The following is a 27,692-nucleotide window of genomic DNA, read 5'->3' as shown; positions in this document are numbered from 1 at the left end:
TAAGCAATGCGTGCTTCGTATCTCCAATATAAGTAATTAAAAATAATTTTGTACACATTTGGCGCAGCCCTGTTGGGGTGCATATAAACATGGGAAGCCAGTGTATTCTAGTTTGTTAGGTTCACAACGCGTGTTGTTAATGCGCTCTTAAAATACGATTGAGCGAGGGTAGTTCCCCCTCGTCCCAACAATGTATCATGCGCTAGCTGGAGTGCTTGCTAACTGGTTCAGGTGAAGCTTTCCAATGGTTACAGCGCATGGCAAAGGATGGCTTTACAAAATTACTTTCATGTCAATTTAAAGGCGGCCGGGTGATTTTAGGATCAGAGCAGAGCCAGTACCAGAGTTCCTGGGTTTGAATCTGCGCTTCAGCCCCCCCCCCCCCCCGTGGTAAGAGACGTTTAGTTTATGCCACCAATTTCTTTTTGCACCAAGTAGGCTACTTCGAAGGCAATACCGTAATAATACCGTCTGCGGAGTGTTCTCACGGGGGCGATGCATCTCATGCCATAGCTCATCTTCACCCTAAATAGATTTATATTAAGACAATTTACACCGTTTACCCAGAGAAGGGCGAGTACATTTTCAGAATGGTCTGCCAAGTTGTCGCAGTAGGGGGCAACGGTGTTGCGATGCCAATAGAGTAGTTTCAGGCAATTGCTCAGCATAATGACTAACGGTAGGTTTAGCTGGAGAAACCAGGACAAAAACCAAATCAGAACTGGGGGAGAGGACCTCCCCCCCCCCCCCACAGAAGGCAGTCCAGAATCAAACCAAAGTGGGTCTTAAAAAAAAGGCACGTTACCCACTGCACCACCCTGCCAAGTTTTAAACAATTGTATTTTTAAAACTTGATTTGAAGCTTTCGTGACTGCAGGAATTACTTTGGTTCTTTCGGTAAAGTCACGTAGAAAGAAAAAAGAGTACGACGTTTCAATTGCAACAAGCAACCGTCATCAGGTAGAACTAAATTTGTGTTTCGTCTTGCTCAAATTTAGTTCTACCTGACGGTTGCTTGTTGCAATCGAAACGTCATACTCCATTTAATTTTTTTACACGACTTTACCGAAAGAACCAAAGAGTAATCCCTGCAGTCACGAAAGCTTCAAAAATCACGTTTGAACCACCTCTCCGTGGAGGATGCAAGTTCTGTTTGTCAAATTTAACATTTAACTTCAAATTTAGCAATCTTAGGAGATCATAATCAACCAGGATACTGTTAGCCGACTGTTGCATTACCAAAATATTTGCTAAATGTTTTCAAATTCTCTAATTTACGAGGCTCTCATTAGAGCCATTCGATCTTTCCCTAGGTTGCTTCGGGGTGGATTCATTGACATGCTGGAGCAGAGAAATTAGCAGCTGCCCCAGCAGACCCACCTCTGACCAACCCCCACTCTTTAAGGCCTCGACAGAGGCATTGGGTCTGTATCTCCGTTTGTCTCAAATGTATTTCTACCTGATGACAGTTAATTGTTGCAATCGAAACGCCGTAATCTGTGATTTATTTTATTTCTACGCAACTACCGAAGAACCAAAGTGGATTTTAAGTTAAAGTTAAGCGTTTTAAGCCACCATGTAAAATTCCAATCCGTTTATTTCAACCCAATTGCATGCAAGGTCAGAAGCAGACCTCTGGATGCATTTTTATATTGCAATGTTTTTAATTAGCACATTGAAAGGGTGAAGTGCGCTTGTTTAAAAGTACAGGCATACCTCGGTATACGACTGCTTTGGAACGTCGAATTTGGTATACGTCGTGTTTTGACGAGAAGGGTCTTGGGATACACACTTGCATGGGTCGGGATGAGTCCCTGCATATACCCCGTTCACGACTCTCCCTTCCTCGCCACCATCCTTGTAGGCCATCAACTCCTCTCAGCAAGGTAAAGTGATGTTAAATTTTATTTAATGTATGCATTTTAGTAATAAGTAGTGTCTAAATTATTTTGTACAACCCCATTAATGTATGCCATATAAAATATCATTTATTATACTCCGGAACGGATTATTTCCCTTCCCTTTATTTCTTATGGGAAAAATTATTTGGTATACGTCATTTTCGGTATAAGGCCTACTTTATGGAACGAATTAACGACGTACGGAGGTACCACTATTGGTGTTCAACGCAAGTTGTCAATGTGAAAAATAGGTGAGATACTATGGTCTTTAATTGGTGCCACCATACCCAAGGCTGAGAACCCTGCCATACCACTGCAGGGAAAAGTCTAGCGAGGTACTTGCGCTTTTGGAAGGAGTAACTTCGCAGTACAAAACTAGTTTTACTTCTCCCTCAATTAAAAAAAGGCACTACATAGTCTTCCCAAAACATGAATCGCCCAAAACGGTTGGGTTGTTTCAATAGCTATAGCATTAACATGGACTATATTGCAGTACTGATTTTACACCTGATTTGGATAAGTGGTTAAAAACAAGTGGGGAAATGCCACACCACTAGGTATGTAAAGTGCAATCTGCCGTCACACAAATGTGCATGCAAGCTACAAGAGTCTTTAACAAATGCAAACTTTATTGAAAGTAGAATAAAAACGTAGCCATAAATACTTTAAATGGTAAGTGCACCATCTCGGTCAGTGCTTTTATCAAGAATTTGCAAAAACATAGCAAGCAGACTGCTCAATTCTTCCTGGCAGAGGTTACACCATGACTTCCATTGCAGTCTCCTTCACCTGGGATTCATCCTGATAAACAAAATGCATGATATTCTGTTGAGGATCAAACTTGACAGCTGAAATATTGTGGTACATGCAACTGCTTCCATCCATGGGACAGCCATGTTTTTGCACATGCGGTTGAGCTCACTATCGCACATGCATTTCATTGTATGCAGGGTCAGTGGATTGTTGTGCATATGGTTTTGCGGCTGTGCCAAAGTGTTCAGGTTGTACCCCCTGTTCATCCAAACAGTTATTGAAACGCCCAGTAGGGGGGAGCAAAAAACTGATTTGCCAAATAGGATGTGCAGGCAAAAGGAGTGCCATTAAATTACCCCCAAGCCCACACCTATGTAGGTCAAAATGCTTACTTCAAGCTGAATATTAGGGCACAAGTTCTCCTCTGCACCATCTATAGAATCTTCTGCTACAGTTTGCTTTGGCTTCTTCGTGTCAGAGTTGTTCTCTGCATCTCCCTCCAGCTTCCTCTGTAAAAAGAAACTAGAAGTTTCCACAAGTGCAGGTAACATTTGCATACAGACCACGAAAATTTTAGTTCAACAAGCTACCCTGCTGTAAGGAAATAGGCTTCCAATTATATTTTAAAGACTGACCAAGGGAGACAAGTGAAATGCTTAAAGGGCATAACAAGTAAACGCAAAAAATTCAGATTAGTTAACGAGTAAGCATGTGCAGGTATGTTGTCGCCACCAGAGCAGAATTTAGAAAGGTTTCCATTCTGTTCTGATGTGTAGTGAACCAATGTGCGACAGGTAAACAGCTTTCATTCAAAATGTTAAAGGCACCGTATACAAGGTTGAGATTACCTTTTTCACCAAGTGAGAAATGTCCTCTGCATCACCTTTAGTGCTTTTGGTTTCTTCAGTTGAATTTCCACACTGCGCAGGCTTAAAAGGCAATTGCACACAATTAACACCAGCAAGCTGAGATCCCAGGTCCAGATGAAGACCTACTGCTTAGCATCGTTTGAAGCATAAAATACAACCTCTGGCAGACACTCACCATGTGGCCCATCTGAAAAGTGTATACAGCTCTAGCCAAGGTTAGCCATTTAGGGCGTCAGGGATTATACTGGTAGTTACGAAGTGAACCAGCCTACAATAGATTATATCGTCCGTCGTCCGATTAGGTGTAGCAACATCGCCCCCTACTGCAAACACTTGGCAGGACCCTACAAAACCTTTAGACTCAGTGGGGCTTTCCTGGCTAAACAAGTGTAATAATACATTGTTTATATTCTTTGGTTATTCGTTCCTACCAGCCCACCCCGCAGGGTCCTGTTCTAGAGCAACATTTCATATGTCAACTGAGAATTACATGAATCTTGATAGTGCTCTCCTTAAAAAAGGCAAACTAATGGAATTTTTAAATTGGTGCACAAACAGGACACCATCTAATTGGCATGTCCCATAAGCCTGACCAACTACTTTAAAATAATTTAACATCTGCAGTGTAGCCGTGTCCCTGGTAGAAAGCATTAGAATCTAAAAAATGCTACACCACAATATAACCCCAATGCCTGTGGAAAGACCCCTGGTGTTGGTCTGTACGGCTACTATGGGGGGGGGGTTCATGGAAACAACACCATCCTCTACAAGGAAATGTATAATTAAAAATATGTTGGAGAGCGTTTCTAAAGACCTACAAAAGTATGCTTATAGTATTGTTTTTACTTGGGTCTGGTGCCACCAGCGTGCCGTGAATACACCACAAGACGGCTGAACAGAACTCGTAATTAAGCAGTTTTCAAAACAAAAATTAACAAGACCAGGCTTAGTATTAGGTTCTGGCAACCACAACTATCCTTTAAGGGGTGGGGACATTCTTTGCGTTTTGGTCGCAATGTACGTTTGAAAGTGGATTTTCCCTACTTGCATTCAAATGCTGAAGTTGACTAGGATGTGGAATTCGTTAAGGCTTATGCTACATCAACCCGACATGAAAGGCCAGCAAAACAGTACCAATCCATGTCATCCAGTAAGTTACCTCAAGAAAAACGGTCCTCACCACTGCTATGCAAAGCTAAATTACACCAAGTATACATTACAAAAGATTACCGAGTGCAAATCATTTACGTTATTACATTAAGGTTGCATATGCAACTTATACAACTAGTAGCATGTGGTGGCTGACAAAATGGAAGTTGAAAAGGAATGTATAAATTAAGGTTAGGAACCACTGAATAGACAATGACAGTGTATGCATATAGCGAACCTTTGGTACCATATATAACCAAGTCCATTCTGCATTACAGATTAAGTAATACTAAAAAACTGGCTAGGAGTCCATGGACGACTTTCATAAGGATTGACGAGTTAAACATGCCAACCATGGAAATATTTAAGCCAATGTAAACAAGGCTCGGACACATTTTAAATATCTGCAGTGCATCCATAGGTTTATTTTAAACGTCAAAGCGATGAGCTTCAGGGTTCCAAGGACAAGCACACTAGGACCCAATTTTTGTACACCAAGGTAGGCAGATAAAATTGGGAGGTGGAGACGTGGGAGTTTTAGCTAGAAAGTTGCAGACATTGAGAAAGTCCGTCCAGATATTTAAATGCACAGCAAGTGAAGTAAACAGACCAGTTTCATACAAATCGCCAGGCTGTTGAAAGTTACAAGAGTGCACATTTTAGTCAGGTATACGATGGTGTGGCTTTACCTTTTTCTTCACCAAGTGAGAAATGTCCTTCACCTCACATGCGATTGTTTTGATTTCTTCCGTAGAGTCAACCTGCACAGGATAAAAACCATTTGTACAAATTATGCATGGGAATTTACAAGTATGTATTTAGAGATTGTGGTCACAAGCCCAAGTAGGTTACATTTTAAAGGCGGAGATCAACATATGGCTTGGTGTAAATTCAAGCAATTGTTTACAAGCAGTAGTTAAATACTGTTTTTGGGGTGCTTCATATACTTGATTAGAAACCGTGGTTAGTGTTGCTTGATCCTACAAAATTCAAGATGGGGGAACATTGCATGAAGATGAATACAAGATTCAAATGAGCATATAAAGGGCTTTTCCTTAGTACCAAAAATGGTACTTTTCCCAAAAAGTGAAATTCTACAACTTTTAAACATGGTACACCAAGTTAAATACTACTATGGTTGGCTCACTTAAATATACTAATAAATTCCTGCAATCAGGTGGTGTGAATGGAAATGGTAAACTATTTAATAAAGTAAACTTAAGTCACACGTTAACTATAAGTCAATTTCCAGCAATGAAGGTTTTTCTAGAGCTCTGTAGGAAGGTATACCTTTTGGCAAACTATTACAGATGAGGCAGTGGCCTACATTGATATGATTAACAATCCAGATTGCTACCCACGATTATAGTATTACCTTTTTGGAAGCTAGACAAACTTTGCAATTATAGTGCAACATGTAAATTTAAAGACCAATTACCATGGATTCCTTAATGACTTTTGAGACTTCTGGTTGATCCTGCAGCTCCTCACAGTCCAAGATTTTGGACTGTATCTCTGGCAACAGTTCCTTTAAAGCTGCAATTTCCTTCTGGTCCTCGGCCAAAGCAAACGCTACTTCTGGAGTCTTCTGTGCAGGCTCCACTTCCTCGAGGCCTTCTGAAAGAAGAGCTGTAGACCATACATGCAACCAAACAAAAAAGGCCATGGCTTGTAACCAGAACTCCCACCAGCTAGAGTTTAGTCAGTGCAAAACAGTAAACATTCGTATAGTAATTAGTGACTAAAAGGCAAAAATCGACTAACAATGGGTAGCTACCTAGGTCGAGCCCCAGGGATTTCACAGGGGTTTTGGCAGGCAAGAGAACGATTACAAAGTGCACTTGCAAAGACTGTTGAAGCCAGATGTGCAAGCACAAACCCATCATGGTTTTAGCCAGCCGTCAGTCAATTTTACTGTAAAACATACCAAGCCGTTTGTTGATGCACTTCAAAGAGCTGGAAAAATGCTCGACAGCTGCAGAGTAGTTCTTTTCCAGCGAGTAGGCAATACCCAGCTGGTAGTGGGTTTCAGCCAGGTGTCGGCTGTCTGGCTCCAGGTATTTCTGCTGAATAGCCAAACACTGCAAGAAGTCTTCAGTGGCCTGCTGGTAGTTGTCTGCAAACAAACGGGAAAGGTATTCGTTAAATTACGTCCGAGAATATGGCACCATGGACAGTTTTGGCAAGTGGACACAATAGCTATATTGTCAAGCTATAGGTAGATTCATTAAAAAACAGAAACTGATGCAGCAAGCCAAGACAAATATTTCCAAATGTTAGAGTTATTAAAAAGGCAAATTAATAAAGTCAAGTATATTATGCACATGAAGCTGCAGGAATAGACTTCATATCCAGGAGGTATTCCTGTAGTGTTCGTTATTCACAAGGCATGAAGGTGAGATTGTAAACGGCATATTTTGCAGATATTGGCTGATAAATCTCTTTTAAAATGTATTGTTACCAAGTTTACAGACGATTTAAAATTAAGTTGTGTAGATTTCAAGATCCGATTCCAGGATCGAAAGTTGTGAATAACAGGGGTATTCATGTGCAGAATGGGGGCGGGGAAGATGGCTGATGTAGATTCAGAGGTACAATTTCGCATTCGGGTGGTCAACCCAGTCACATGCAGGAGCAGCGGAGAGCACTGCAATGTCTAATTTGTAATTGTGGATCGGCATTGCATCCGTGTTCCGAATACCAGTCAGTTTTTTTCTCTTCAATGTGTGTATCAGGTATCTGCATCCGTTATGGTTTGAGTGGATGTGGTTTAGGGTGGACAGTTGTGGAAGATCAAACTCAGGGATATTCTGCGTTGGGCCTTTTACAAGGCATTTGCGAGTGCTTTGAAGCCTGTTCAGCTCCAAGCTTCAAATGGTGGAATGCTCATTATTGAGGGCGAAGCACGTTGGTCTAAAATAGCTTGCAACACTTTGTGCAATGACGAGGGATGTTAGGTACTGGTGAATGGAAAGGCAACCGTTTGATCGACTTCCCAGAAGGTTGCAGGAGATAGGCAAGAGGTGTGACCGCAAGGCAGTCATGGTGTACAGGTAAACTAGTGATAAACCAAACTGCAGTGTTTAGTTGGACAAAGGCAAATTATTAGTTCTGCATCTTACCTGGTACAGTATTTCAGCTCAAGAACACAAGGGCCATTGTTGAGATCAGTCACTGGTACTCCAGTTTCTGGATCAAGTGGACCCATGTTTTGGTCTTTGTGGCTACCTTTTAAGGTGGGCATGCAAGGTTTGCATACGTCCCAGCTTCACTCCAAAATAGAAGTTGGGTCATAGTGTTGCCACTGGTCACTTCAGTGTGCTTGGCACTCAAAGATGAAATGCAGTAGCTGTTTTATGGGAGATTTGCTTCAACATCCATTTCTGGAAATATTGCTATGGTGTTTAGGTCTTGGTTTAGAGTAGATGTTTGTTGAAAGTAGCTGCGTGTGTTTCCAGGGCAAGGTTAGCTGCATACCAATCTGTGCGACGTGGTTTGCGGCATGTTACTTTGACTTTTTGATGTTTTACCTACGTGACTTTACCGAAAAAAACCTAAGAATATTAGACTTGCTATCGAGTACTGAACTTTGTAGCAAGCCATTGGCAAAGCAGGGTGAGCTGGCTTTGTCGGCCAGATTAGATAGTCACTTATTGCACAGCAGCATGCATATCCAGGTGTAGAGGGAAGTATGAGCACTAATCCAGACCTGTATTTTAGGCTGATAAGTCTAAAGGCTGCACCAGTCTTGAATTCCTGGAATCCCGCCTTAAAAAGTTACGTCACAAGGACCAAAACTTGTCACAGCAGCCAAGATCTAGGCCAGAATCTCACTTCGGGGATGACCAAAGGGGGGGGTCACAGGAGGATGCATTCCAGGAGTTATGATCATGTCTATCAGCCTATAGCTTTTTGGCTAGCCCAGTTTGGGTACTGCACCGACTATTGCTTCCTGCCAGGGCTTAGGCACACGTTTGTCAGCCATTCAAGTTCCCTCTGGCCGAAGTGGAAGAATAATCTCATTTCTGCTTAAAGCCTTGCCTCTTTAAGCCAGACTCCTTCCTTGGTTGATGGCGGTGGGGTTTTTCAACACGTGTGTCTTGGTGTTTGTCACTAGTTTATGGCGGTTATACAATCTGTCAGCATCCTTTTGGGTTAGCCACACCTGGATATAAAAAGGGTGGCTGGAAAGCATGTGAAGTCCAGGCCTTAATGTACAATCCACCACTGAAGGTCTGCTCAAGTCTAAAGACACTAGCACAAGGCCATGCCAACCTGTGGGCTGCACAAATGGTTGTAATTTTGCAGGTCCTGGGACTTTTGACCAGCAGGAAGTATTTTCAGAAGCCTTGGGGGATGCCCTGTGCAGCAGCAATGAAGCCAAAGCTGTCATTCCGGCGTTGAAGGAACGCGACTTACAGCCAGTGGTTCCCAGTCAGCTGTGGCCAAGTTCTATCTTGGTAAATGGTTTACACTGATGGACCCTTGTTGGCTTTGGGGGGAAGCTTGCAAGTATTTTTTCAGGGATGCGAAGTATGCTCCCACCTTTGATCTTTGGAAATGGATCATAAAGTCCGGGGTTGTAATTACATTGCTAGCAAGCAGTGGAATGTTGCTTGCTGCTTAGGATTGAAATCAAGGCGCAGATCTCTGGCGAACATTCAGTGTTGTCCGATCTACTGTATTGGTTGACGTTTAGTCATTAACTATAGGGCTGGGATTGGCGCAATTGAGAATACTGGCTCTGTACATGGTGATGGGAAGTTACCTTATCTTTTTGAGTTGGTGGAAAGGTGCAGAAGACTGCAATGGTGTTCACAAATAATGGCAAAGCCATATTTTGGGTGGCAATGGCTCATCGTGAGGTTGTAGCCACTGGCATGTTGGGCATACAAGACACGTTTCTTGAAGTGTTAGGACAATGTTACGGTCTTAATTATGTGTTTCCAAGATACTGTGCACTTGGCCTGGGGAGTATCACATTCATTTAGAAGATCCTTGTCCTAGGCCCGATTTGGACTAGAGGGCCATTGGTGTGGTTCTGGAGATGGGGGATCAATGATTGGCCACCACGTTATTAGCATTTGTTAAGATTTCATTTAGTGGGCTGTGGAAGGATGCCATCTGTTACATTGATGGCTGCAGACCTACAAACAGAAATTCATTTAATCTTACGCTATAGCAAATAAAATAACTCTCAAATCCACCCAAACTTTCAAAAATCTTAAATGTAAGGAGATGGTGCGTGCACAAGAATGAAAGTGTGAAGCACCTTTTTCCAGACCCAGTTCACCTAGCTTGAGAAGAGCCTCTGCAGCATGGAGTTGCGCTTCACGGTTGCGTTGCCTGCAAAAAAAAGCCACCCATATTTCATACTGTTATGAAAATGTTTCTGTGAGTAAAACAGACAAGCAAACTACTATTAAAACAGCTGTACAGAAATCAAATTAGCAAACCCATAAATGTTAGCCACGAATGTAGTCCAGAAATTGGCATCAGGTCCTACCTTGTACAGATGACCCTTGCCAGGTCGAGCATCTCCCAGGCAAGCTGCATATGGGAAACTTCCTCTCGCGAATCATCCACATCATTAGTGTCCTGAAGAGTTTAAATATTGAGAGTTACATTCCAGCTAAAACTACATCATTTGAACCAGATCAGGCCATTTGAATAATTTAATGTGAATGTTCCTGGAGTATGCCAGTTGCACATTTTCTACTTGCCAAAAAAAATGGGATTTGCCAGGCATGCACTTCCCCAGGAGCAAATCAATTCACCCCACAAAAAGACCCTCACTTAAAATTCACCATCCTGTCCCTGTACAACTGCAAATTCCATGCACGGTTGACATTTTAAGCACAAGCCCAATTATTAAAAAGCTTGCTGCCGTAATCCAAGGCAAACACTAAAACGAAAAAGGTATAATCACACCAAGCCAAAAAGATATCCCAGCAAGCCATTTTTTGGGCTTATGGGGCTATCAAGTACTTATTGTAAATGCACACGATTGGGTGCAGTAGACAGCAGCAGCCTTTTACACCCCCCTGCACCCCATCTACTTTCAAGTTACCTAGACGCAAATGGTGCATGGCCAAGATTCAATTTATAGGTTCAAAGTTGAGTGACACCGCTTAAACCAGCCTCTTTGAAAAGGCAAGTTATCCCCTTGTACATGGATATTTTAAGAGCATTGTTTCCTTCTACAAAAATATTAAACACTTTTTAACACGCTTTAATGAAATGTACTGTCCAAGCTGCCCCTTCCTGCCCCTTTCGCCCTTCCTTCCACATCCCCCACCCCTCGGCGTGGCTCCCCGTAACGCAAGGGACCGTGGTGATTTACAGCCAACGAGAGTCGAGCATCGACAAGAGCCGTAAAAAAGATAGTTGAAAAATATTAATTTTCAATGATAGAATAGAGTATTGTCATCAGTATGACATACCTATAGGAAGTTTGCAGTCGATAGCATTGGGAAGTGTAAAAATTGAGTTAAGATTTATTTGAGCATACAGACGAAGAGAGTTCAATAAAAGCATGTAAAAACAGGCCAATATTTGCAATGCAGGAGCCATTGGATAAATTGTGCAGCAAGCTGTCGCCAATCTTCAGTTACCTTTGCAACATCTTCGGCCATATCAACTTCAGCCTCGTCACCTTCTTCCAAATCCCCTTTTGGACTGTTGGGTATATCCATGGAGGAATGGGCTGTTGGTTTAGTGTCTTCATAGGAGAAGAGATTTTAAAAAGCAGGAGAAATGCAAGGGGCATAACAGATTAACTTTGGTGAAGAGCAATGTTTACCAATTTTTAAACATGTAGGCTTTCGAAACCAATATTATGTATAGGTTGGGTTAGATTGCATAAATGTCCCGAAACACACCCAACAGCCAATTAAGGGTTCACGTAAAACAGCATACCAATTTGTTACGAGTACAGCATATGTGTGTTGGAGAGCCAAGCCACAACATTTACAATCCAAGTACGTTTTGCCAGGAATTACAACTAGCGTCATCAGGCGATAGTCAGATGGAGAAGTCGGTTTCGTTCCTTAACCACGTGTACACACTTGTGCGCTAGTGAATTGGGGGGAGATTAATGAATGCGGTATCCATTGCGATTTGGGTTATATGGTACTTGACGTACATTATGCATGCACAGCCCATTGTTATTGTACTACCTTGCTATTGTCCTAAAATAGCCATACTAACGGTAATCAACTGAAGTATAGAGACTTGTATTTTAACAATGTATTACACAGGTAGGAACAGCTTCCACTGCCCACCAACATGCACGCTCCCGGATTGGTTGAAGAGAGTCACATCACCGTGAGCCCTTTGTTGTGCACAAATGCGCTGTCCAACCAAGTTCCTACCTGCCCACTCGGAAGGAACGCGTTTCATGGTTAAAAATAATTAGAACCATTCACATAGCTAGGACTTAGTCCTGCTTGGAAGTAAACTGTGATTTAAAGCTTTCGTGACTGCAGGAATTAATACTATTTGGGTCTTTAAAGTCACGCTGATAGAAAGAGATTGACGTTTTGATTGTAACAGGCAAGAGAAACTGACCAAAATCACAATTCCATATACCCAGCCATTAAATTGCCCCATGGGAAGTGGAAAAGGCAAGTTACCATTCTCGGATGTTTTAAATCGTAAAGGAGACCAGATGGTTCATTTGGGATACTGTCTACAGAAAAGCCACCCACAGATGCCCATCTAAAATCCAACTCCCACCACCATCCAACCCAGAAGAATTCCCTCAAAACACTCCACCATTAGGGCCCGTTGCATCTCCAACCAGTACCACCTGGCCGGTGAACTGGAGCACGTACACCAAGCCCAAGATAAATGGATATTCGGACCACACAATCTGTAAAGCTGTCACCAACCTTGGGGAGAGCCATCGGAGGATCCAATCAAAACCATCTTGCCATACACAGCAGGGGTTACCAAAAATATTTCCAAAAGCATGAACAAGATCCAGGTTCAATTTACCAGTACATAAAATTCGTGATCCGATCTCATCTTGGAAGGATGGGATCCCCGACATGTAATATACCGGTGTCTACAAACCAAGCTGTGCCTGCAGTAGTAGTTACATTGGAGAAAGTGACACGTCTCTGACCATGTTCGTGAATAGAAGGCAGATCTAAAAAAACACGGCAGGACCAATACCTCGGCCGATCATTGTTTTAACCATGGGTTCATATGAAATTAATTTTTCCAAGATGAAGGTACTGGCAAACCCACTGGCTATCAGATTCGTTCATGAAGCCATCCAGATAGACAATTTCAACTGAAAAGATGGGTACAAACTGAGCAATCACTGGAAGGACATGATTAACCAGGTAAAGTCTTAATCTGCTGTGATATTTCTACACTTCCTGCCAATGTTAGCCAACCGAGTTGCATCACTAGGTTGGATGTGCTACGCGACTTGTCAACGTGTTTAAATGCATGCCTGTATAGGTCGCACGGCAATTTAGGGACTACCATTGGTAGGGCTAGTTACACAAGCAGGAAGTACAATGGGGCATGTCTAATGTACAGATTACAATATAACCAAAACGGCAATAGAAACCCATTGTCATGTACATGCATTAATCAATCCCCACTTCGTGCAAAAAGATTGGTCATGTCACCACATCTACGCCTCCATTTAAGGAATGAAACAAGTGGACTTCAAAACCTGGCTATCGCCTCATGAAGCTAGTTGTAATTACTGGCAAAACATCGTACTCAGATTGTAAATAGTGGCGTGGCGTTCCACTGGTGTGCTGTACTAGTAACGAATTGGCATGTTCGGTTTACGTGACAAACCTTATATTTACGCAATCTAGCCCAAAGTGTTAAATTATTATGCACATTTCTCACCAACTTTCACCAAGGCCTCCCGAGGTGCATCATGCTTTCCGTTGGAGATAACACCTTGGCCTTCATTCTTATCGACATCGTCATTCACTAGCCCACTTGTTTCCTTGAGGTCATTCGAATGAGCAGTTCCATGATCCATGCTATCTGGACATAGTGGGTCACTGTGCCTCTTTAGAACAGCAGGCTCCTCAAGTTTATCCTCAGGAGCTGCAGAATTCTCAAGGCTGCCACTTGAACATGACGGTTTCTCTTCAGAGGTGCTGCCATCTGTACAGTTTGGTTTGTCCACCGCATTGGCTACTACAGATTCCTCAGGGGCTGCAGGCTTCTCAAGGCTGCCACTTGAACGTGGCGGTTTCTCTTCAGAGTTGCTGCCATCTGTACAGGTTGGTTTGTCCACCGCATTGGCTACTACAGATTCCTCAGGGGCTGCAGGCTTCTCAAGGCTGCCACTTGAATGTGGCGGTTTCTCTTCAGAGTTGCTGCCATCTGTACAGGTTGGTTTGTCCACTGCATTGGCTACTACAGATTCCTCAGGAGCTGCAGGATTCTCAAAGCTGCCACTTGAACGTGGCGGTTTCTCTTCAGAGGTGCTGCCATCTGTACAGGTTGGTTTGTCCACTGCATTGGCTACTACAGATTCCTCAGGGGCTGCAGGCTTCTCAAGGCTGCCACTTGAACGTGGTTTCTCTTCAGAGAAGCTGCCATTTGTAGCAGTTGATTTATCCACGGCATTTGTTACTACAGATTCTGCCATCTCCACCTCAACTTTCTGGTCACCCTCTACAGCTGTGTCTTCTGCTGCAGACTTATCCTCAGATTCTGTGGCAGGGATGAGACAGGTTTAATAAGAAGGAGTTGAAATTCCCAAATTCTATTTTTAATGGTCACTCGTTTCGAAAGTACAGAATTTAAAGTACGATCCAAGCTCCACAAAGGATACATAAAAACGTGAAGCTAGCACAAAACCCCACAATATTGTGCACAAGGAGACATGACCAAATATCGTCCAATTTTTCAGATCTAAAATTCGGTTGATAAACTATAAAAGCCACAGGGAAGTCAGGCAAAAGTACTGCATACCTTTGGAAAAGCTTGTGTACCCACATACCTTTTTGTTCCTGAACCTGCATGCCTACCACTTCCATTTCTCCATCTCTAAAGCCAACCTCCTCTGCGTCACTGTTCAACTTCCCCTCTGACATGGCATCATAAACCTTTTCACGAAGCTGCTCCATCTCCTCCTCCGTCTGAACGTCATCTGCCAGTGGCATTACAATAAAATGGATACCAAGTATGATGCAAATTAGACTACACGATAAACAATCTTGCGTGGCCAGCATTGTCTGTTTACTTGCAAACTATTTAGTACAGTGGAAAAAACTTGGGCAGTAGTTCAAATTTAAAACAAGCAGTCCGAAGCATGAAGATTCTAATAAAATGTGGTAATCACATTTGTTGAACAGCCCACTATTTGGAAACCTTAACATTCCAGATAAGGCATTGCACAAAAACACTTTGGCAAATGTTGGCATTTAGGCTGAAAGAAATTGATGGGCAATTAAGCTCTTTACAGAAGTCTGGGAAGGGCAGAAAGACACAATATAGAAACCAATGCAAAGTATTGGAATATTAAGTAAAAGTTCAAAGTACATTGCACAAGTAAAATTCTTAGCGATTTTTCTCAATCGAAAATGTAAGCTTCCATATGACAGCATAATAATAAGTGCCTTAAGGCAAAGTTTGTGTTCATACCTGCCACAATGTCTGTATCACTACACTCTTCATTGCTTACTCCAACCTCTTCCAAAGGCATTCCCTCCAAGGCTTTTCCTACAATGCCATTCTCTATCCTGTACACACACACAATGTAGCAAGGTGGCTCGAGTCCTGTTGCATATTCAGTACCGAAATTAATGGCAACACGGCACAATAGGCCATTAAGATGGTGCGCGACGTGTCATTACTGGGGCCGTCTAGCAGCAGCAGGCAATATACAAACCAGCCTTTGGGCCATTGCTACAAATCTGAACGTGACATCGGGTCTAATCACCATCACACCGTGGGATGACAAGTTAATTTAAGCAACTTCCTAACAAAACATTAAACGCGTGTCACGAGCACCAATACGCTTCAGTAACAAGTCATAATTTCTAAGACAATATACAAAAGGCAATCTAGAATTTTCAACATGTAAGGTGCAGCGTTTTGGTACTCAAGTAACATTGACTTTTAAAAACCATGTGCTTATAGGTTTACCGATTACTTTTGGCAACAAGAATATTAAAATCCAGTATTTAATATAAAGCAACTACTTCCAAAAAAGGTATCAAATTAAATGCTCAGTAAGTTTAATGGGAAACCTAGTCCAGTAAATAACCTAGGGTTGGGCTAGCATTAGTGTATGGCAACAGGTGGTCACAGTTTGGACAGCAGTGTATGGTCAAATCAAGCCATAATGGATTGCTACAAATAAGCAATTCCAAAAAAGTTTATAAAGAGAAAGGAGCCATTTGTAAGACTTTAATCTTGTCAAAAACACCAAGGACTATGCACCATGCAGCTTGAATAAAACAGAAAAACCATGAGCAGTGTAGTCCCACCTGGCAAGTTCAAGTAATGCTTTCCCATACACCATGTATGCTTCCCCACACTGATTTGCAGTCTCCCCAAACTCCTTGGCACTGTGACAAAAGCATCATAGCAGATTTAACCAAACAGGATGGGTAGACATACCAGTCGCAACCAGACTGCTGACTATTTTGCATTTTATTTAAAACCTTTTTTATTCATTGTTTTTAAACATGTTAACTGTGCAATTAGACCAAGTGAATGTCATAATTTCAATTTTTGTAGATGAAACGTGGACCAAATGCTACCATTTAAATAAAACTACCATATTGTAAAGAAACTACGTATTCAAGTCAAGCATAAAATGCTACCCATGGCTTAATCACTACTAAAAGGGCTCAGTCAATATAGCATCTTGTTACAAAGCCAATGTCATCTGCCACTTAATATACCAGGGCGTATTGGATTTTATTTGAAATCACCCAAATAATCCTAAGATCTGGAATCTCATTTGCAAGTATCCTGGGTTTATAGACGGCAACCTCCAAAAGAGGAAGACCACTATAGCAGATACAACACCAACGTCAGTTCTGGCAAAGACAAAAAATATCACGGAGATTACAACGATGCAAAAGTGGGCCAATGCAAAGCACGGGTGTGATAATGTGGCTACTCACAGCAGCGCGCAGCTGTCTTGGAGCGCATCCACAGCTGACGGGATATTTCCGTCGGCAAGATTCTGCTTGCCTTCTTCCAGCAATTGAATGGCAGTTGCCACCTCAAGGATTTCGGGGCTACAAGGGCAGTTGATCACATTCGCAGCAAAATAAAGGCGAATTCAAGTGGGGACGTATTTCATTTGTAATAGTTTCCACACGCTTTATTTTAGGGGCGGTACCACATTTCCTTCAATCCCCCCCCACCCTATTCTAGCGGTAAGGGACCATTCATTTAGTACGTACGCAAAATCTGTCAAAACAGACCCCCCCTCCCTGTACGCACACCTACTTTACACCCCCCCCCCCACCTGTGTACGTACGCTTGACGCACCCCCCGAATCCTATAGAACGGCCGATATTTAAAACGTGTTTAAGCAAACAGTCCTTCGGACTAGCTAACTCATTTGAAGGCCAATGTAGGCAAGTTATCGAGGCTTCACCCCCCCCCCCCCGTTCCCTATGTGTATGTACATTCATAAAAGCTTTTTGGGTTATACATAGAGTTGTGTCGCAACACTCAACCCGACACGGCCAATCCATAAGTCACGTGAAAGTAAAATATGCATTACTTCAGCCCACCGGTGTTGAGTGAGCCCACAACATTTACAATTGGAGTAAGACGTAATTACATCAGCATCTTCGGGCGACTTGCCAGAAGAGCAGTCTGGCAAATCACCAGAAGATGCCGCATATAATTTCTAGCGAAACGTCGCCCGAAGATGCTGATGTAATTACGTCTTACTCCAATTGTAAATGTTGTGGGCTCACTCAACACCGGTGGGCTGAAGTAATTCTCACTCGTGGGCTGAAATAGTAAACTACTCGACTTTGTTACCGATTGGCCGTGTTGGGTGGTGGAGGGTTGCAACATTTAATAACGAGATTTAACCCAAAAACCTTTATGAATAGTATTGGTTGCGAAAGCCCGTGTTAAAAACGTACGTACATTCAGTAGACCCCCAATAACGTATTTTGGTTACCGCCCCCCCTCTCCATGCGTACTAAATGGGTAGCCCCTAATGAACATATGCGTTCCAGTATCCTTACGTTACGTGGTTGGGTGGCTCGCCAACTACCAACATTGAAGAGCCGAAGCTAAGCAACAGAAGCAGATTAATGCAAGGGGTAGGATTTAGAAACCATTTGTTATTTTGGTTAAAGTTCAGTTGCCTGCTCACGTACCGATTTTACACCCTCGGTAAACGCAAACCAAGAGGATGACATGTGCAGCGTTAATGCAACACCCTTAAGCTCATACCAGATATCCAACGGCATGCACTACGAAGATTTAAGGTTCATATAACATACGGCAATGGTGCGACCTCGCCTGGTCAGTCATGAGTGGAAACCCAAGTCAAATACAAGACCATTACCACTCTTAGATTCGGAATTGCCACAACTTAAAATGTATTCGGGATGGCGAGGGCCACAAAAACATTACAGCACAAGCTTCGCCGAGAACCCCATTCTAGTACTACGTATGAACTCTGGCGACGTATGTCGCCAACAGCGCTAATAGGGAGGTGCGGGGGGATAAATTAAAACAAAGCAGCTGTAAAGGAACGAGTTTACAAAAAGGCTATTGCAGCACCTGCAACTCACCGCACAAATGCGATATTTAAAGCTGCTTACATCTTTGAAAAAAATGCCACCCAGAAACGCTTCGACTGCGAAATAATCGTGCAAGGCAATTCAAGAGCACATCAACGAATCCGGTTGTATATTCGGAGCGGTGCCATCAATGCAGAGCGCACCTGCACCAACTACAGTTATTTCAGGTGTTGCCAATACAGTACTTAAGACAAAAAACTAACCTAATGCAGAGTGCGTTTTAGCAATCGTTATGCAGCAATTTTCTCCAAAAACAAAGATCACGGCATTTCACTTGGAATTACACACGCGGGCTATGCAATCTGGGTCAGATAAGCCATCGGTAGAGCAGGCAGGAAAACAACGAGTTAACGCGTTTCACAAAACCATGGGGGGGGGGGGGGGTCACGTTCAGGAAATTACCGTAAATAATTTAGAAAGTTCACCTTTACCTACACGTCCAAACGCTTAAAATCTTGGATGTACCGTATTACAGATTGAAAAATGTGGGAATTGTAATTAAACTGCGCCTCACGCGCCAAAAAAAACCACGTTTAGAGATTGTTTGGCTTGCAGGTCTGCGAGTGTTAAAACCCAAATTACACCCATTAACTTTATAAAAAAAAAACTCGTCGTGGTACACCGACTAGTATTTTTTTTTACACGTTTAAAAACGCAGGCAAACACGTGCCTAAAAAGCTTAAGCGTATTCCCATGTGTAAAAAAAAATAGCACAAGAGCCAATTGTGACGGTTGTAAAAAAAAAAAAGGACTTCGGTACCGTAACTTGCTAAAGAAAACCTCTCGTCATTAATTTCGTTGCGTGATCCAGAACGCTAGCCCGATATTAAAAGGCATTTGAGTGATTTCTGAAAGTGGCAAAAGATGGTCCAAACATCGTGACCTAGCAATGCGTGAGGAAGCCTTCATCATCTAACAGTGGACCTACAAACACGTGCACCGTTTAAAAACACCGAGGCGTTCGCGACGCAATGTTACTTGTACACCACAATGGCGATTTAGAGAGCAAATCCACAACATTTACAACCGTTCTACTCCAGTAGTGAACATTAGTACATTTAATGCAAGGTCTCAAGAACGACCACTCGGCCTTCTGTTAGTTGAGAGACACGCTCGCAATTACGCCTTAAACGAGGAGAGTTGTCAGCTTGTGTGCAGTCTCCGGGCCCTCTGGTTTTTAACGTGCAAATTTAGAACAGACACGTCTGGCGTATTTGGCTGCCATACAGTTTACACCCGATAGACCACTTTGTAGAGTTGTCACCGTGGCCAGGTCGCGTCTTAAAAGAGCTCTATATACCTCAGTGGGCTTACCCTGGTACAATTTAAAATGTTTAGCTTAGCTATGCCTGCGTCACAACGAGGGCTCACAAACGACGTTAGCAGCTCGAGACGGAGCATCGTGGCAGAGTTGCAGTTAGAGAACCTGCACACACCTCGAAAGCTTCGCCATCGTAGAGACCCACAAGGTCCTCCCAAACACACGCCAGGGGCCTACAGCTCCCTAGGGGGGGGGGGGGGAGATGTAGGCCCCTGACGCACTTAAAGACTGGGCACTCTGCGATCAAGGCCCTGGTTGGCAATACACGAAAAAATAAAGCTCACCAGTCTTCTTCCTCATCCTCTTCTTCTTCTTCATCATCATCGGCGGGAAGGGGGATTTTGCTTGGAGTCACGCAATGCTCAACAACCGCACTAGCCATTCTTACGCTGTGCTCACCACCACGGGGATCTCAGAACGGGATTAAACTTAACAACCAGCTTCGCTGCCTCTGGGACTTAAAAAAGCGGACCCTCAAGTCTCACTGATCGTTCACTACGGCTGCCCCTACTTTTTATACCTACGTGCGCCCGACCACCTGCAAGGCGCACCAAGCCGCGTGGCAATTTGGGTCTTTGCGCTCATCAACGTTCAGCGACGCCCACCCCCATTGTTTGCAGCGCAGCAAATCCACTTAGGGCCACCGTTGAAACCGTGGGCTTTGTCGCGAGCAGCTGTGCACGCGCCTAAGCGTTAAACCGTGCACAGATTACAAAATTTTGTAATCAGTGTCTGTTTCAAGTCGCCGTGAATCGTCGACGGCGAAGGCCGTGATACGCACGCGCTCGTAATTATTGATGTGGCGTTTGAGCGTGCAATGCAATCTGTTGGAATTTACGCTCTGTTGTGCTGTATACAGTCGTGTGTTGTACAAGTTAAAACCACACTGGTGATCGGAATGTTTTCCTAAACACATTCCTGCGGAGGGAGCTGGTAGGAACGTTGGGTTGCTCGGTCAATGGCCAACGGCGGCGTGGTGTATTCCGCAAATATGCCCGACTGTGAGGGCGGGCACAAGCCATCGTGAGTAGGTTAAACGTTTAGTTTTATAAGGACACCACAGGGTGACCAGCCCCTCCCCACCCAGCCCCACCCCTCCCTCCCACCCCCCACCCAGCCCCACCCTCCCCACCCAGCCCCTCCCCACCCTCCCCTCCCCACCCAGCCCCTCCATCCCCACCCAGCCCCTCCCTGCACGACGGACGGACACAATAATCCCCTGTGGGCTGGTGTAACCAGGAGGTTCCTACCAGTATTAAATATCAAAGGTATGAATATACCAGCCTAGTTCATTCATTGTGAAGTATTGGAAAATGACGGCAGGAAACTCCTTGACGGGAACACACTTCTTTTATTAAATCTTGACTTGTAACGATACAACGCGTGGCCTCTCTTCTTCACAATGCGGTCACCATACAACGGTACAACTCGTGACCTCTTCTCTCCGCCCTACGCTTCTCTTGACTCTCTTAGATTCTGTGCTGCTGGCTCTCTGTGCCTCGTGTAGACTCCGCGCCTCGGCTACACTCTTCTCTCGTCTCGTGTAGACTCTGCGCCTCTGCTACACTCTCCACTCGCCTCGTGTAGACTTTGCATCTCTCTCTGGCTACACCGTATGCATACTCGGCTCGTGTAGACCTTTCTCTCTCTCTGGCTACACCGTATGCATACTCGGCTCGTGTAGACCTTTCTCTCTCTCTGGCTACACACTATACATTACTCAACTCGTGTAGACCGTTCTCTCTCTCTGGCTACACACTATACATTACTCAGCTCGTGTAGACCGTTCTCTCTCTCTGGCTACACACTATACATTACTCAGCTCGTGTAGACCGTTCTCTCTCTCTGGCTACACACTATACATTACTCAGCTCGTGTAGACCGTTCTCTCTCTCTGGCTACACACTTATACCTTACTCTCCTCTACTCTCCATTACTCTCCTCTCCGGGCTCTATCTCTGCACCTTCGTCTTCATTCTTAGATGGTTCCACTTCTGCCCCCCTACTCCTCTGTGCATCCCCTTATATATCTCTTCTTCCCGGGAGACGGAGCGGATGCGGACCTCAACGTCGGCACCGCTCCTCAGTTACCCAATCACCACGCGCTATCTCTACGATCCGTTTCCGCCCAGCGCGTGTTTCCACTCCCCGACCAATCACACCGCGCTGCCACCCGATCACTCCCTCTCAGCGCGTCACCGGCACACAGCCAATCAGCAGCACTACCCCCACCCGCGCACTGACGCCTGCTCCTCCCCGTCAGCGCGCGTCACCACACACACACCCGTACATACGCGCTGGCACACGACGTATACACCCAGCGCGTATCACCACTACATCACCCCCTCCCACATAGCTCGCAGCCGGCCCGGCTGCTAACAACAACCAACCGCAACGATAAGACGACAACCAACAAAAAAAACCCGTAACCCCCCCAGTGTGCCCCGTAACATAACAACAACAACAAGAATAACTATGTACAGATTGACAATGAACACGAAAAGTCAACAATAACACGATACAAGCAAATTCCAAAAAACGAACGCGCCCCACGTCACTGCGACTACACGCAGTGACGAGGCGCTCCAACTGCCCCGACTCCTCACGAGGCAGGTCATGCAAAGTAGCACGACCTGGCGCGAGTCCGTCTGGCTGGTCCGTCGTATGGGGCGGGACACTGACGACCGTCCGGCGGTTCCGGCTGCTCCAGACGGCGCGGAACGGGCCTGAAAGGGCCGGCCCCGCCGCGGAGATCCGGCCGCCGGTGATCGGCAGCTGTCAGTTCCGAGACACCTGGGAGCAGATCAGGCGAAAATACGTGTGGATCAGGCAGAGACATTTCCCCCTCTGGGTCGCCGGTCACGTCACACGCCCGGCCATCACGACACAAGGGGAGGCCATATGGAGGCGAAAACGGTTTCAGTCGGGAGGGGTGAACGTACCAACGGCGCTTTCCCCACTTTATCTGAACGCACTGGGGCCGTGCAACGCGCACGACCTCTACGGGTCCCCTCCACGGTCTCAACAATTTAGGCGACGTAGCCAAGGGTGCCTGAGGGCAATGCAGCCAGGCCCTGTCACCTGGTTTCCATTCGTGCATGGACACCTTCCGTGCCCGCAACCGTTCATTAGCAATTTGGCGAGCCCGCGAATTAAGCCGTGCGGCCTCCCTCGCCTCTGTCAGCTTGTGAATATTAAACTTAATATGTTCTGCCAAATTAGAATTAGTTCGTGGAGCGGACAGGCCAAGTTGCGTTTCCATTGGCGGGTCAGCTTCCCGACCGTACATCAAATAGAATGGGGAAAACCCCGTAGCTGCATGGGGGGCCATTCTATACGCGGCAAGGACTCCCGGGACCTGCAGGTCCCAATCTACATGTGCCTCGCACACCTGCTGGCACAGCATGGAAGTCAAAGTTTTGTGGAGTCTCTCCACCATCCCGTCTGTCTGCGGGTGGTACGGGGAGGTACGCACCTTCTTGGTACCCAACAGATCGCACACCTCTTGCAACAATTTACTCGAAAAATTTTTACCTTGGTCGGTCAGCAGGCGTTCGGGAGCCCCCTTGTCCAGGACATAGCCCTGGACGAAGGCATCCGTCACAGCCGCTGCCGACTGGTTAGCGAGAGGCCACGCCATAGGCCATCGGGTAAAGTATTCGACCCCCACTAACAAATATTTATTCCCTCTCGGCGTGACTGGGAAGGGCCCCAAAATATCGAGTGCAACGAGCTCGTTGGTACGCGAGACCTGAATAGATTGCAGCGGTGGATTAGCTGCCACGGGCGGTGGTTTACGCCTGGCGCACTCAACGCACCCCTTCAGAATATTTACCACATCACTTCCCATTCCCGGCCAGTAATAGTCACGCTGAAGCAGGGCAAGCGTCTTGTTAACTCCCAAGTGCAAGAGGCGTTCGTGTGCCGCCAAGACAACCCTCCCCCTCACAGCGGAAGGCACCACGAGTGCGTTCCGCCGGGACAAACTGTCCCATCTCAATAACATGCCCTGCTCAAGTACATAGGAGCCGGTACGCTCCTGGTCCCCCTCGGGACCCCCAACCTTGCGGCGCAATGCTAGCAGCGAGCTGTCCGCCATCTGGAGGCGGCCCCATTCGCTGAGCGACAGCGAGAGCAGCGAGTCCCGACCCTGAGAGGCAGTGGAATCATCCACGATCGGTGCGCCCGCTGTCGCAGCCAGTGCCCCCATCTCCCCCGCAAGCGTCGGTTTACAGCGCGCCGATCCCGACAAACACGCGCATTCATCACAAGGCAACAACCGCGACAAGCAATCGGCATTTGTGTGTCGCAACCCCTTACGGTACGTAGTCGTAAACTGATAGTCCTGGAGGACTTCCAACCAACGCGACAACTGGCCCGAGGGCTGGGCGACCCTCAATGAATACTGTAGCGCCGCGTGGTCCGTTCGGACCGTAAAGTGACGACCATAGAGATATGGCCTAAACTGCTGCACAAAAAAGACAATGGCAAGCAGCTCGCGACGGGTGACGCAGTAGCGCTGCTCCGCCGGAGACAACACCCTACTACCGTAGGCGACAACTCTTTCGACACCCCCAACGACTTGGGATAGCACCCCCCCAATGCCCGTGTTGCTAGCATCCGTGTCCAGCAAAAAGGGACTGGCAAAATCGGGATAACACAAGGGTGGGGCACCCACCAAGGCGTCCCGGAGGGAGCGAAATGCGGCCTCCTCCTCCGGTCCCCATTTGAACTTCACTCCCTTCGCCGTTAGAGCGTGCAAGGGTTTTGCAATAGTGGCGAAGTGCTCAACGAACCGCCGATAATAAGAAGCAAACCCGATGAAACTACGCACGTCGGAAACGGACGTAGGTGTCGGCCACGAACCGACACAATCCGTCTTCGCGGGATCGGTGGAGATCCCCGAAGAATCGACAATGTGACCCAAGTATCTAACCGACCTACGAAGGAGGTGACATTTGGCCGGTTTAAATTTCAACTTAGCCGATCGCATTCGCAAGAACACCCCTCTCAATCGCTGGAGGTGTTCTTCAAACGTTTTACTGAAAACAATGACATCGTCCATATAAATCAAGCATGTATCCCACTGCAAGCCCGACAAAACCAGCTCCATAAGTCGCTGAAACGTCGCTGGAGAGGAGTGAAGTCCCATGGGTAACCGGTTAAACTGGAACAGCCCCCCTGGAGTCCGAAATGCTGTCTTAGGTTTCGACTCTTCGTCGAGCGGCAACTGCCAAAACCCCGATAACAAATCAAGAGTCGAAAAATATCGCGCACCAGACAATGCATCGAGGGACTCATCCATCCTGGGGAGCGGATACGCGTCAGCCACAGAGATCTTATTCAGGCGACGGAAATCAACGCAGAATCGCAGGGACCCGTCCTGCTTCTTAACCAGCACAATAGGCGCTCCCCACGGGCTAGAGGAGGGCGAAATAATATCGGCTTCTAGCATTTCGTTAACAGCCGACTGAACATGTTCCTTCTCCACGGGACTCAGTCGGAAGGGATTTAGCCTGACCGGCGCCGCATCGCCCGTTTCAATGTGATGGTGCAACAAATCCGTGCACCCAATGTCATACTTATGTTTACTGAATACATCAGAGAATTCAATGAGCAACTCGCGCAGCGCACCCAACTGCGCCACCGACAAATCGTCCGAGGCGGCGCATAGCGAATGGACCCACTCAAGGTCTTCCCTTGGCTCAACGTTCCGCGCGGGGCTCGAGCCCACCTGCGCAACCAACCCATCATCCACAGGGACCCGCGCCGCGTGAGCCAGCACGGTGCCCTGCGGAATGACAGCTGGTCGCGACCCCGCGTTCAAAACCATCACAAACGGATCCCTGTCAGCCCGCACCAAAGTGTGAGCCACCGATAAATCAAGACCCCCGACAGCCTTGTTAGAAGGACCCAAAAGCATACTTTGTCCCGAAGCCTCCCTCACCCATGGTTTCCGCAACCGGAAGGGAATCAACATCTGTGAACCCGGGGGCACTTGCACGGTCTGCGTCGCCACCGCTTGTATCGTAGCGCACGCCGTCCGAATGGCAGTAGGGCCCGTCAAAAATGAAATCCGGCGACCCGATGGCAGTTCAATGCATCGTTGATCGATAAGAATTTTAATAGGCATTTTAGCCAAAAAATCAGTGCCCAAAAGACACGGAACTGCCAAAGAAGACGAAACGAAAACGGGTCCCGACAATTTGATATCTCCAATGCAAATGGACGCCCTAACCTGACCGATAATGCCCAACGATCCCCCATTAGCGGCGTAAAATGGCACATCCACTGGAAGCAGCGGACGACATTGGACTGGAAGAATATTATAAATGAGGTCCGATATAATAGTTGCCGATGCCCCCGTGTCCACTAACACCCTAATCTCAACCCCATCAATAGATCCCGTAACAACGGACGAACCCGCCGAAGCAGCCACAATTCTATGCCCCAATTCCGCCCATTCAATGTCTCCCTGGTCCCGGCCGAACCCCCCTCGCCGAACCGAATCCCCGAACCTTAACCGGCCCTCCTCCGCCGCAACGCGGCGTCCCATGTGTGCCGAATAAACAGGCCGAGCGTGTGAGGTGCCGCGACTTGCCGGGGATTGTAGAGATGACTTGGGCTCTCGGTCGTCGTCCAGCCGAGCTCCCATGGCGCGCTGCCGCGGAGCGCGGCACCCGGACGCCACGTGGCCCCGGAGGCCGCAGTTATAGCACGTGACGAGGGTCGGAGTAGATCTTGGTTGCTCCGACTTTCGGCCCGATCGCAGAGGCGACCGGGCCCCCGGCCTCCAGTCCCCTGGTCGTCCCGTGACGAACGCCTCCTCTCGTGGGCTGACGACTTGGGGTTCGGCGACCACCAAACCCGGGGCTGCGACGACAGCAGCGTTGCAACCAACGCCTTGTTTCCGTTGTAGGGCCTCGTGCGCTTGAATACTCGTGGCGACTCTCAAAGAAGAAATATCAATCTCGTCAGCTGTGTTGATAGGGACCCCCAGGTCCTGCGCCAACTTAAGCAGCTGCTCCAAAACCATCGCGTCTTGGCCCTCCTCGTCCATCCGAGGGAACGCAGCATCAGCAAGAGCCAGCAACGCCGTGCGATAGGCCAGCGCGGTCTCCGTGGCCGCTTTCCGTCTTGCGTAGAAATGATGGCGGCACGCCGAGGGAGGTCCGTAGACCCTGGCCAACAACCCCAGCGCATCCTTCAGCGTGGAGCGGTCCGACTTCCGTGCAGCCCTGAAGGCCGCGAGCGCATCGTCGTCCAGCATGGCGGGCAACGCCCGCAGCGCCGTAGCATCGGACCACGCTGACATCTCTTGATGCGCCAAAAACCTTCGCTGAAATTGGCCCCAGTCTCCGCCTTCCGCCTTGAAGGCTGACAACGTGGGCAGGCGCTGCTGAAAAATGAAGTCATCCGCCTCGTGGTTCCTCTCCGCCTCTCCGTCGGTGTGTAAGATGGCGGCTCCAGCAGCAGACGTAAAATGGCGGACCCCCTCGCGCGCTGATGACGTCGATGCGCGCGCTTGGGAACCCACCACCACGTGGCGCTCGCCGTTCCCGCCAAAAGTAGGCCCAGGCGCAATGGCGGGAATCCCCCATTCGTTTTGGCGGGAATCTGCGGGGCGACCTTGTAAAATGTCCCCCACCGTCCCCGCTCCTCCCGACGAGCTGATCTCCGCCAAGATGGACGCGGCGGCGAGCAGCAGCTCCGCCAGTCGGGAGTGCGCCTCACGAAGCCCGGCGTCGGTCCCCGGTCGCTCGGCCGGCGCCGTCGACGGATCCTGTAGCGTGGGCAAGTCCTCCTCCTCACCCCCCGCCACCAGCGGCCCCGAGTCGTCCAGGTTTTCCTCGCGGTCAATCCCGTGGGTCCTACGGGTCTTCCTTGTCTCCATGCTTGGAAGCCCGTTTCACTTCTGACG

General features: G+C 46.7%; 1 protein-coding gene across 1 annotated transcript; it reads right to left on the bottom strand.

Moving 5' to 3' along the window:
• Positions 1 to 2,549: 2,549 nt before the first annotated feature.
• LOC144941223 (nuclear autoantigenic sperm protein-like) lies at positions 2,550 to 20,237 on the bottom strand. The gene is made up of 15 exons (XM_078867842.1): positions 20,056 to 20,237; positions 16,798 to 16,914; positions 16,153 to 16,233; positions 15,305 to 15,402; positions 14,661 to 14,810; positions 13,550 to 14,371; positions 11,287 to 11,393; positions 10,179 to 10,270; positions 9,945 to 10,018; positions 6,600 to 6,788; positions 6,111 to 6,301; positions 5,362 to 5,433; positions 3,503 to 3,583; positions 3,047 to 3,163; positions 2,550 to 2,702 (listed from the first exon to the last, which is right to left on the bottom strand). Exons 1-15 carry the CDS (start codon positions 20,151 to 20,153, stop codon positions 2,658 to 2,660), a joined length of 2,334 nt encoding a protein of 777 aa, XP_078723968.1. The 5' UTR covers positions 20,154 to 20,237; the 3' UTR covers positions 2,550 to 2,657.
• Positions 20,238 to 27,692: the final 7,455 nt, after the last annotated feature.

This window comes from Lampetra fluviatilis, chromosome 24, assembly GCF_964198595.1.
Source record: "Lampetra fluviatilis chromosome 24, kcLamFluv1.1, whole genome shotgun sequence".
NCBI lineage: Eukaryota > Metazoa > Chordata > Hyperoartia > Petromyzontiformes > Petromyzontidae > Lampetra > Lampetra fluviatilis.
Note: the sequence above shows the minus strand (reverse complement) of the source record. Positions and strands in the feature narration are given on the sequence as shown.

What these genes read in the sequence shown, in the direction of transcription:
- LOC144941223 (XM_078867842.1), bottom strand. Translation starts at nt 20,153, where the DNA reads ATGGCTAGTGCGGTTGTTGAGCATTGCGTGACTCCAAGCAAAATCCCC. An exon ending in GCAGGTTCAGGAACAAAAAG is followed by an intron (nt 14,372 to 14,660) that starts GTATGTGGGTAC and finishes TCCCTGCCACAG; the next exon opens with AATCTGAGGATAAGTCTGCA. An exon ending in GTGCATCAACAAACGGCTTG is followed by an intron (nt 6,302 to 6,599) that starts GTATGTTTTACA and finishes TATGGTCTACAG; the next exon opens with CTCTTCTTTCAGAAGGCCTC.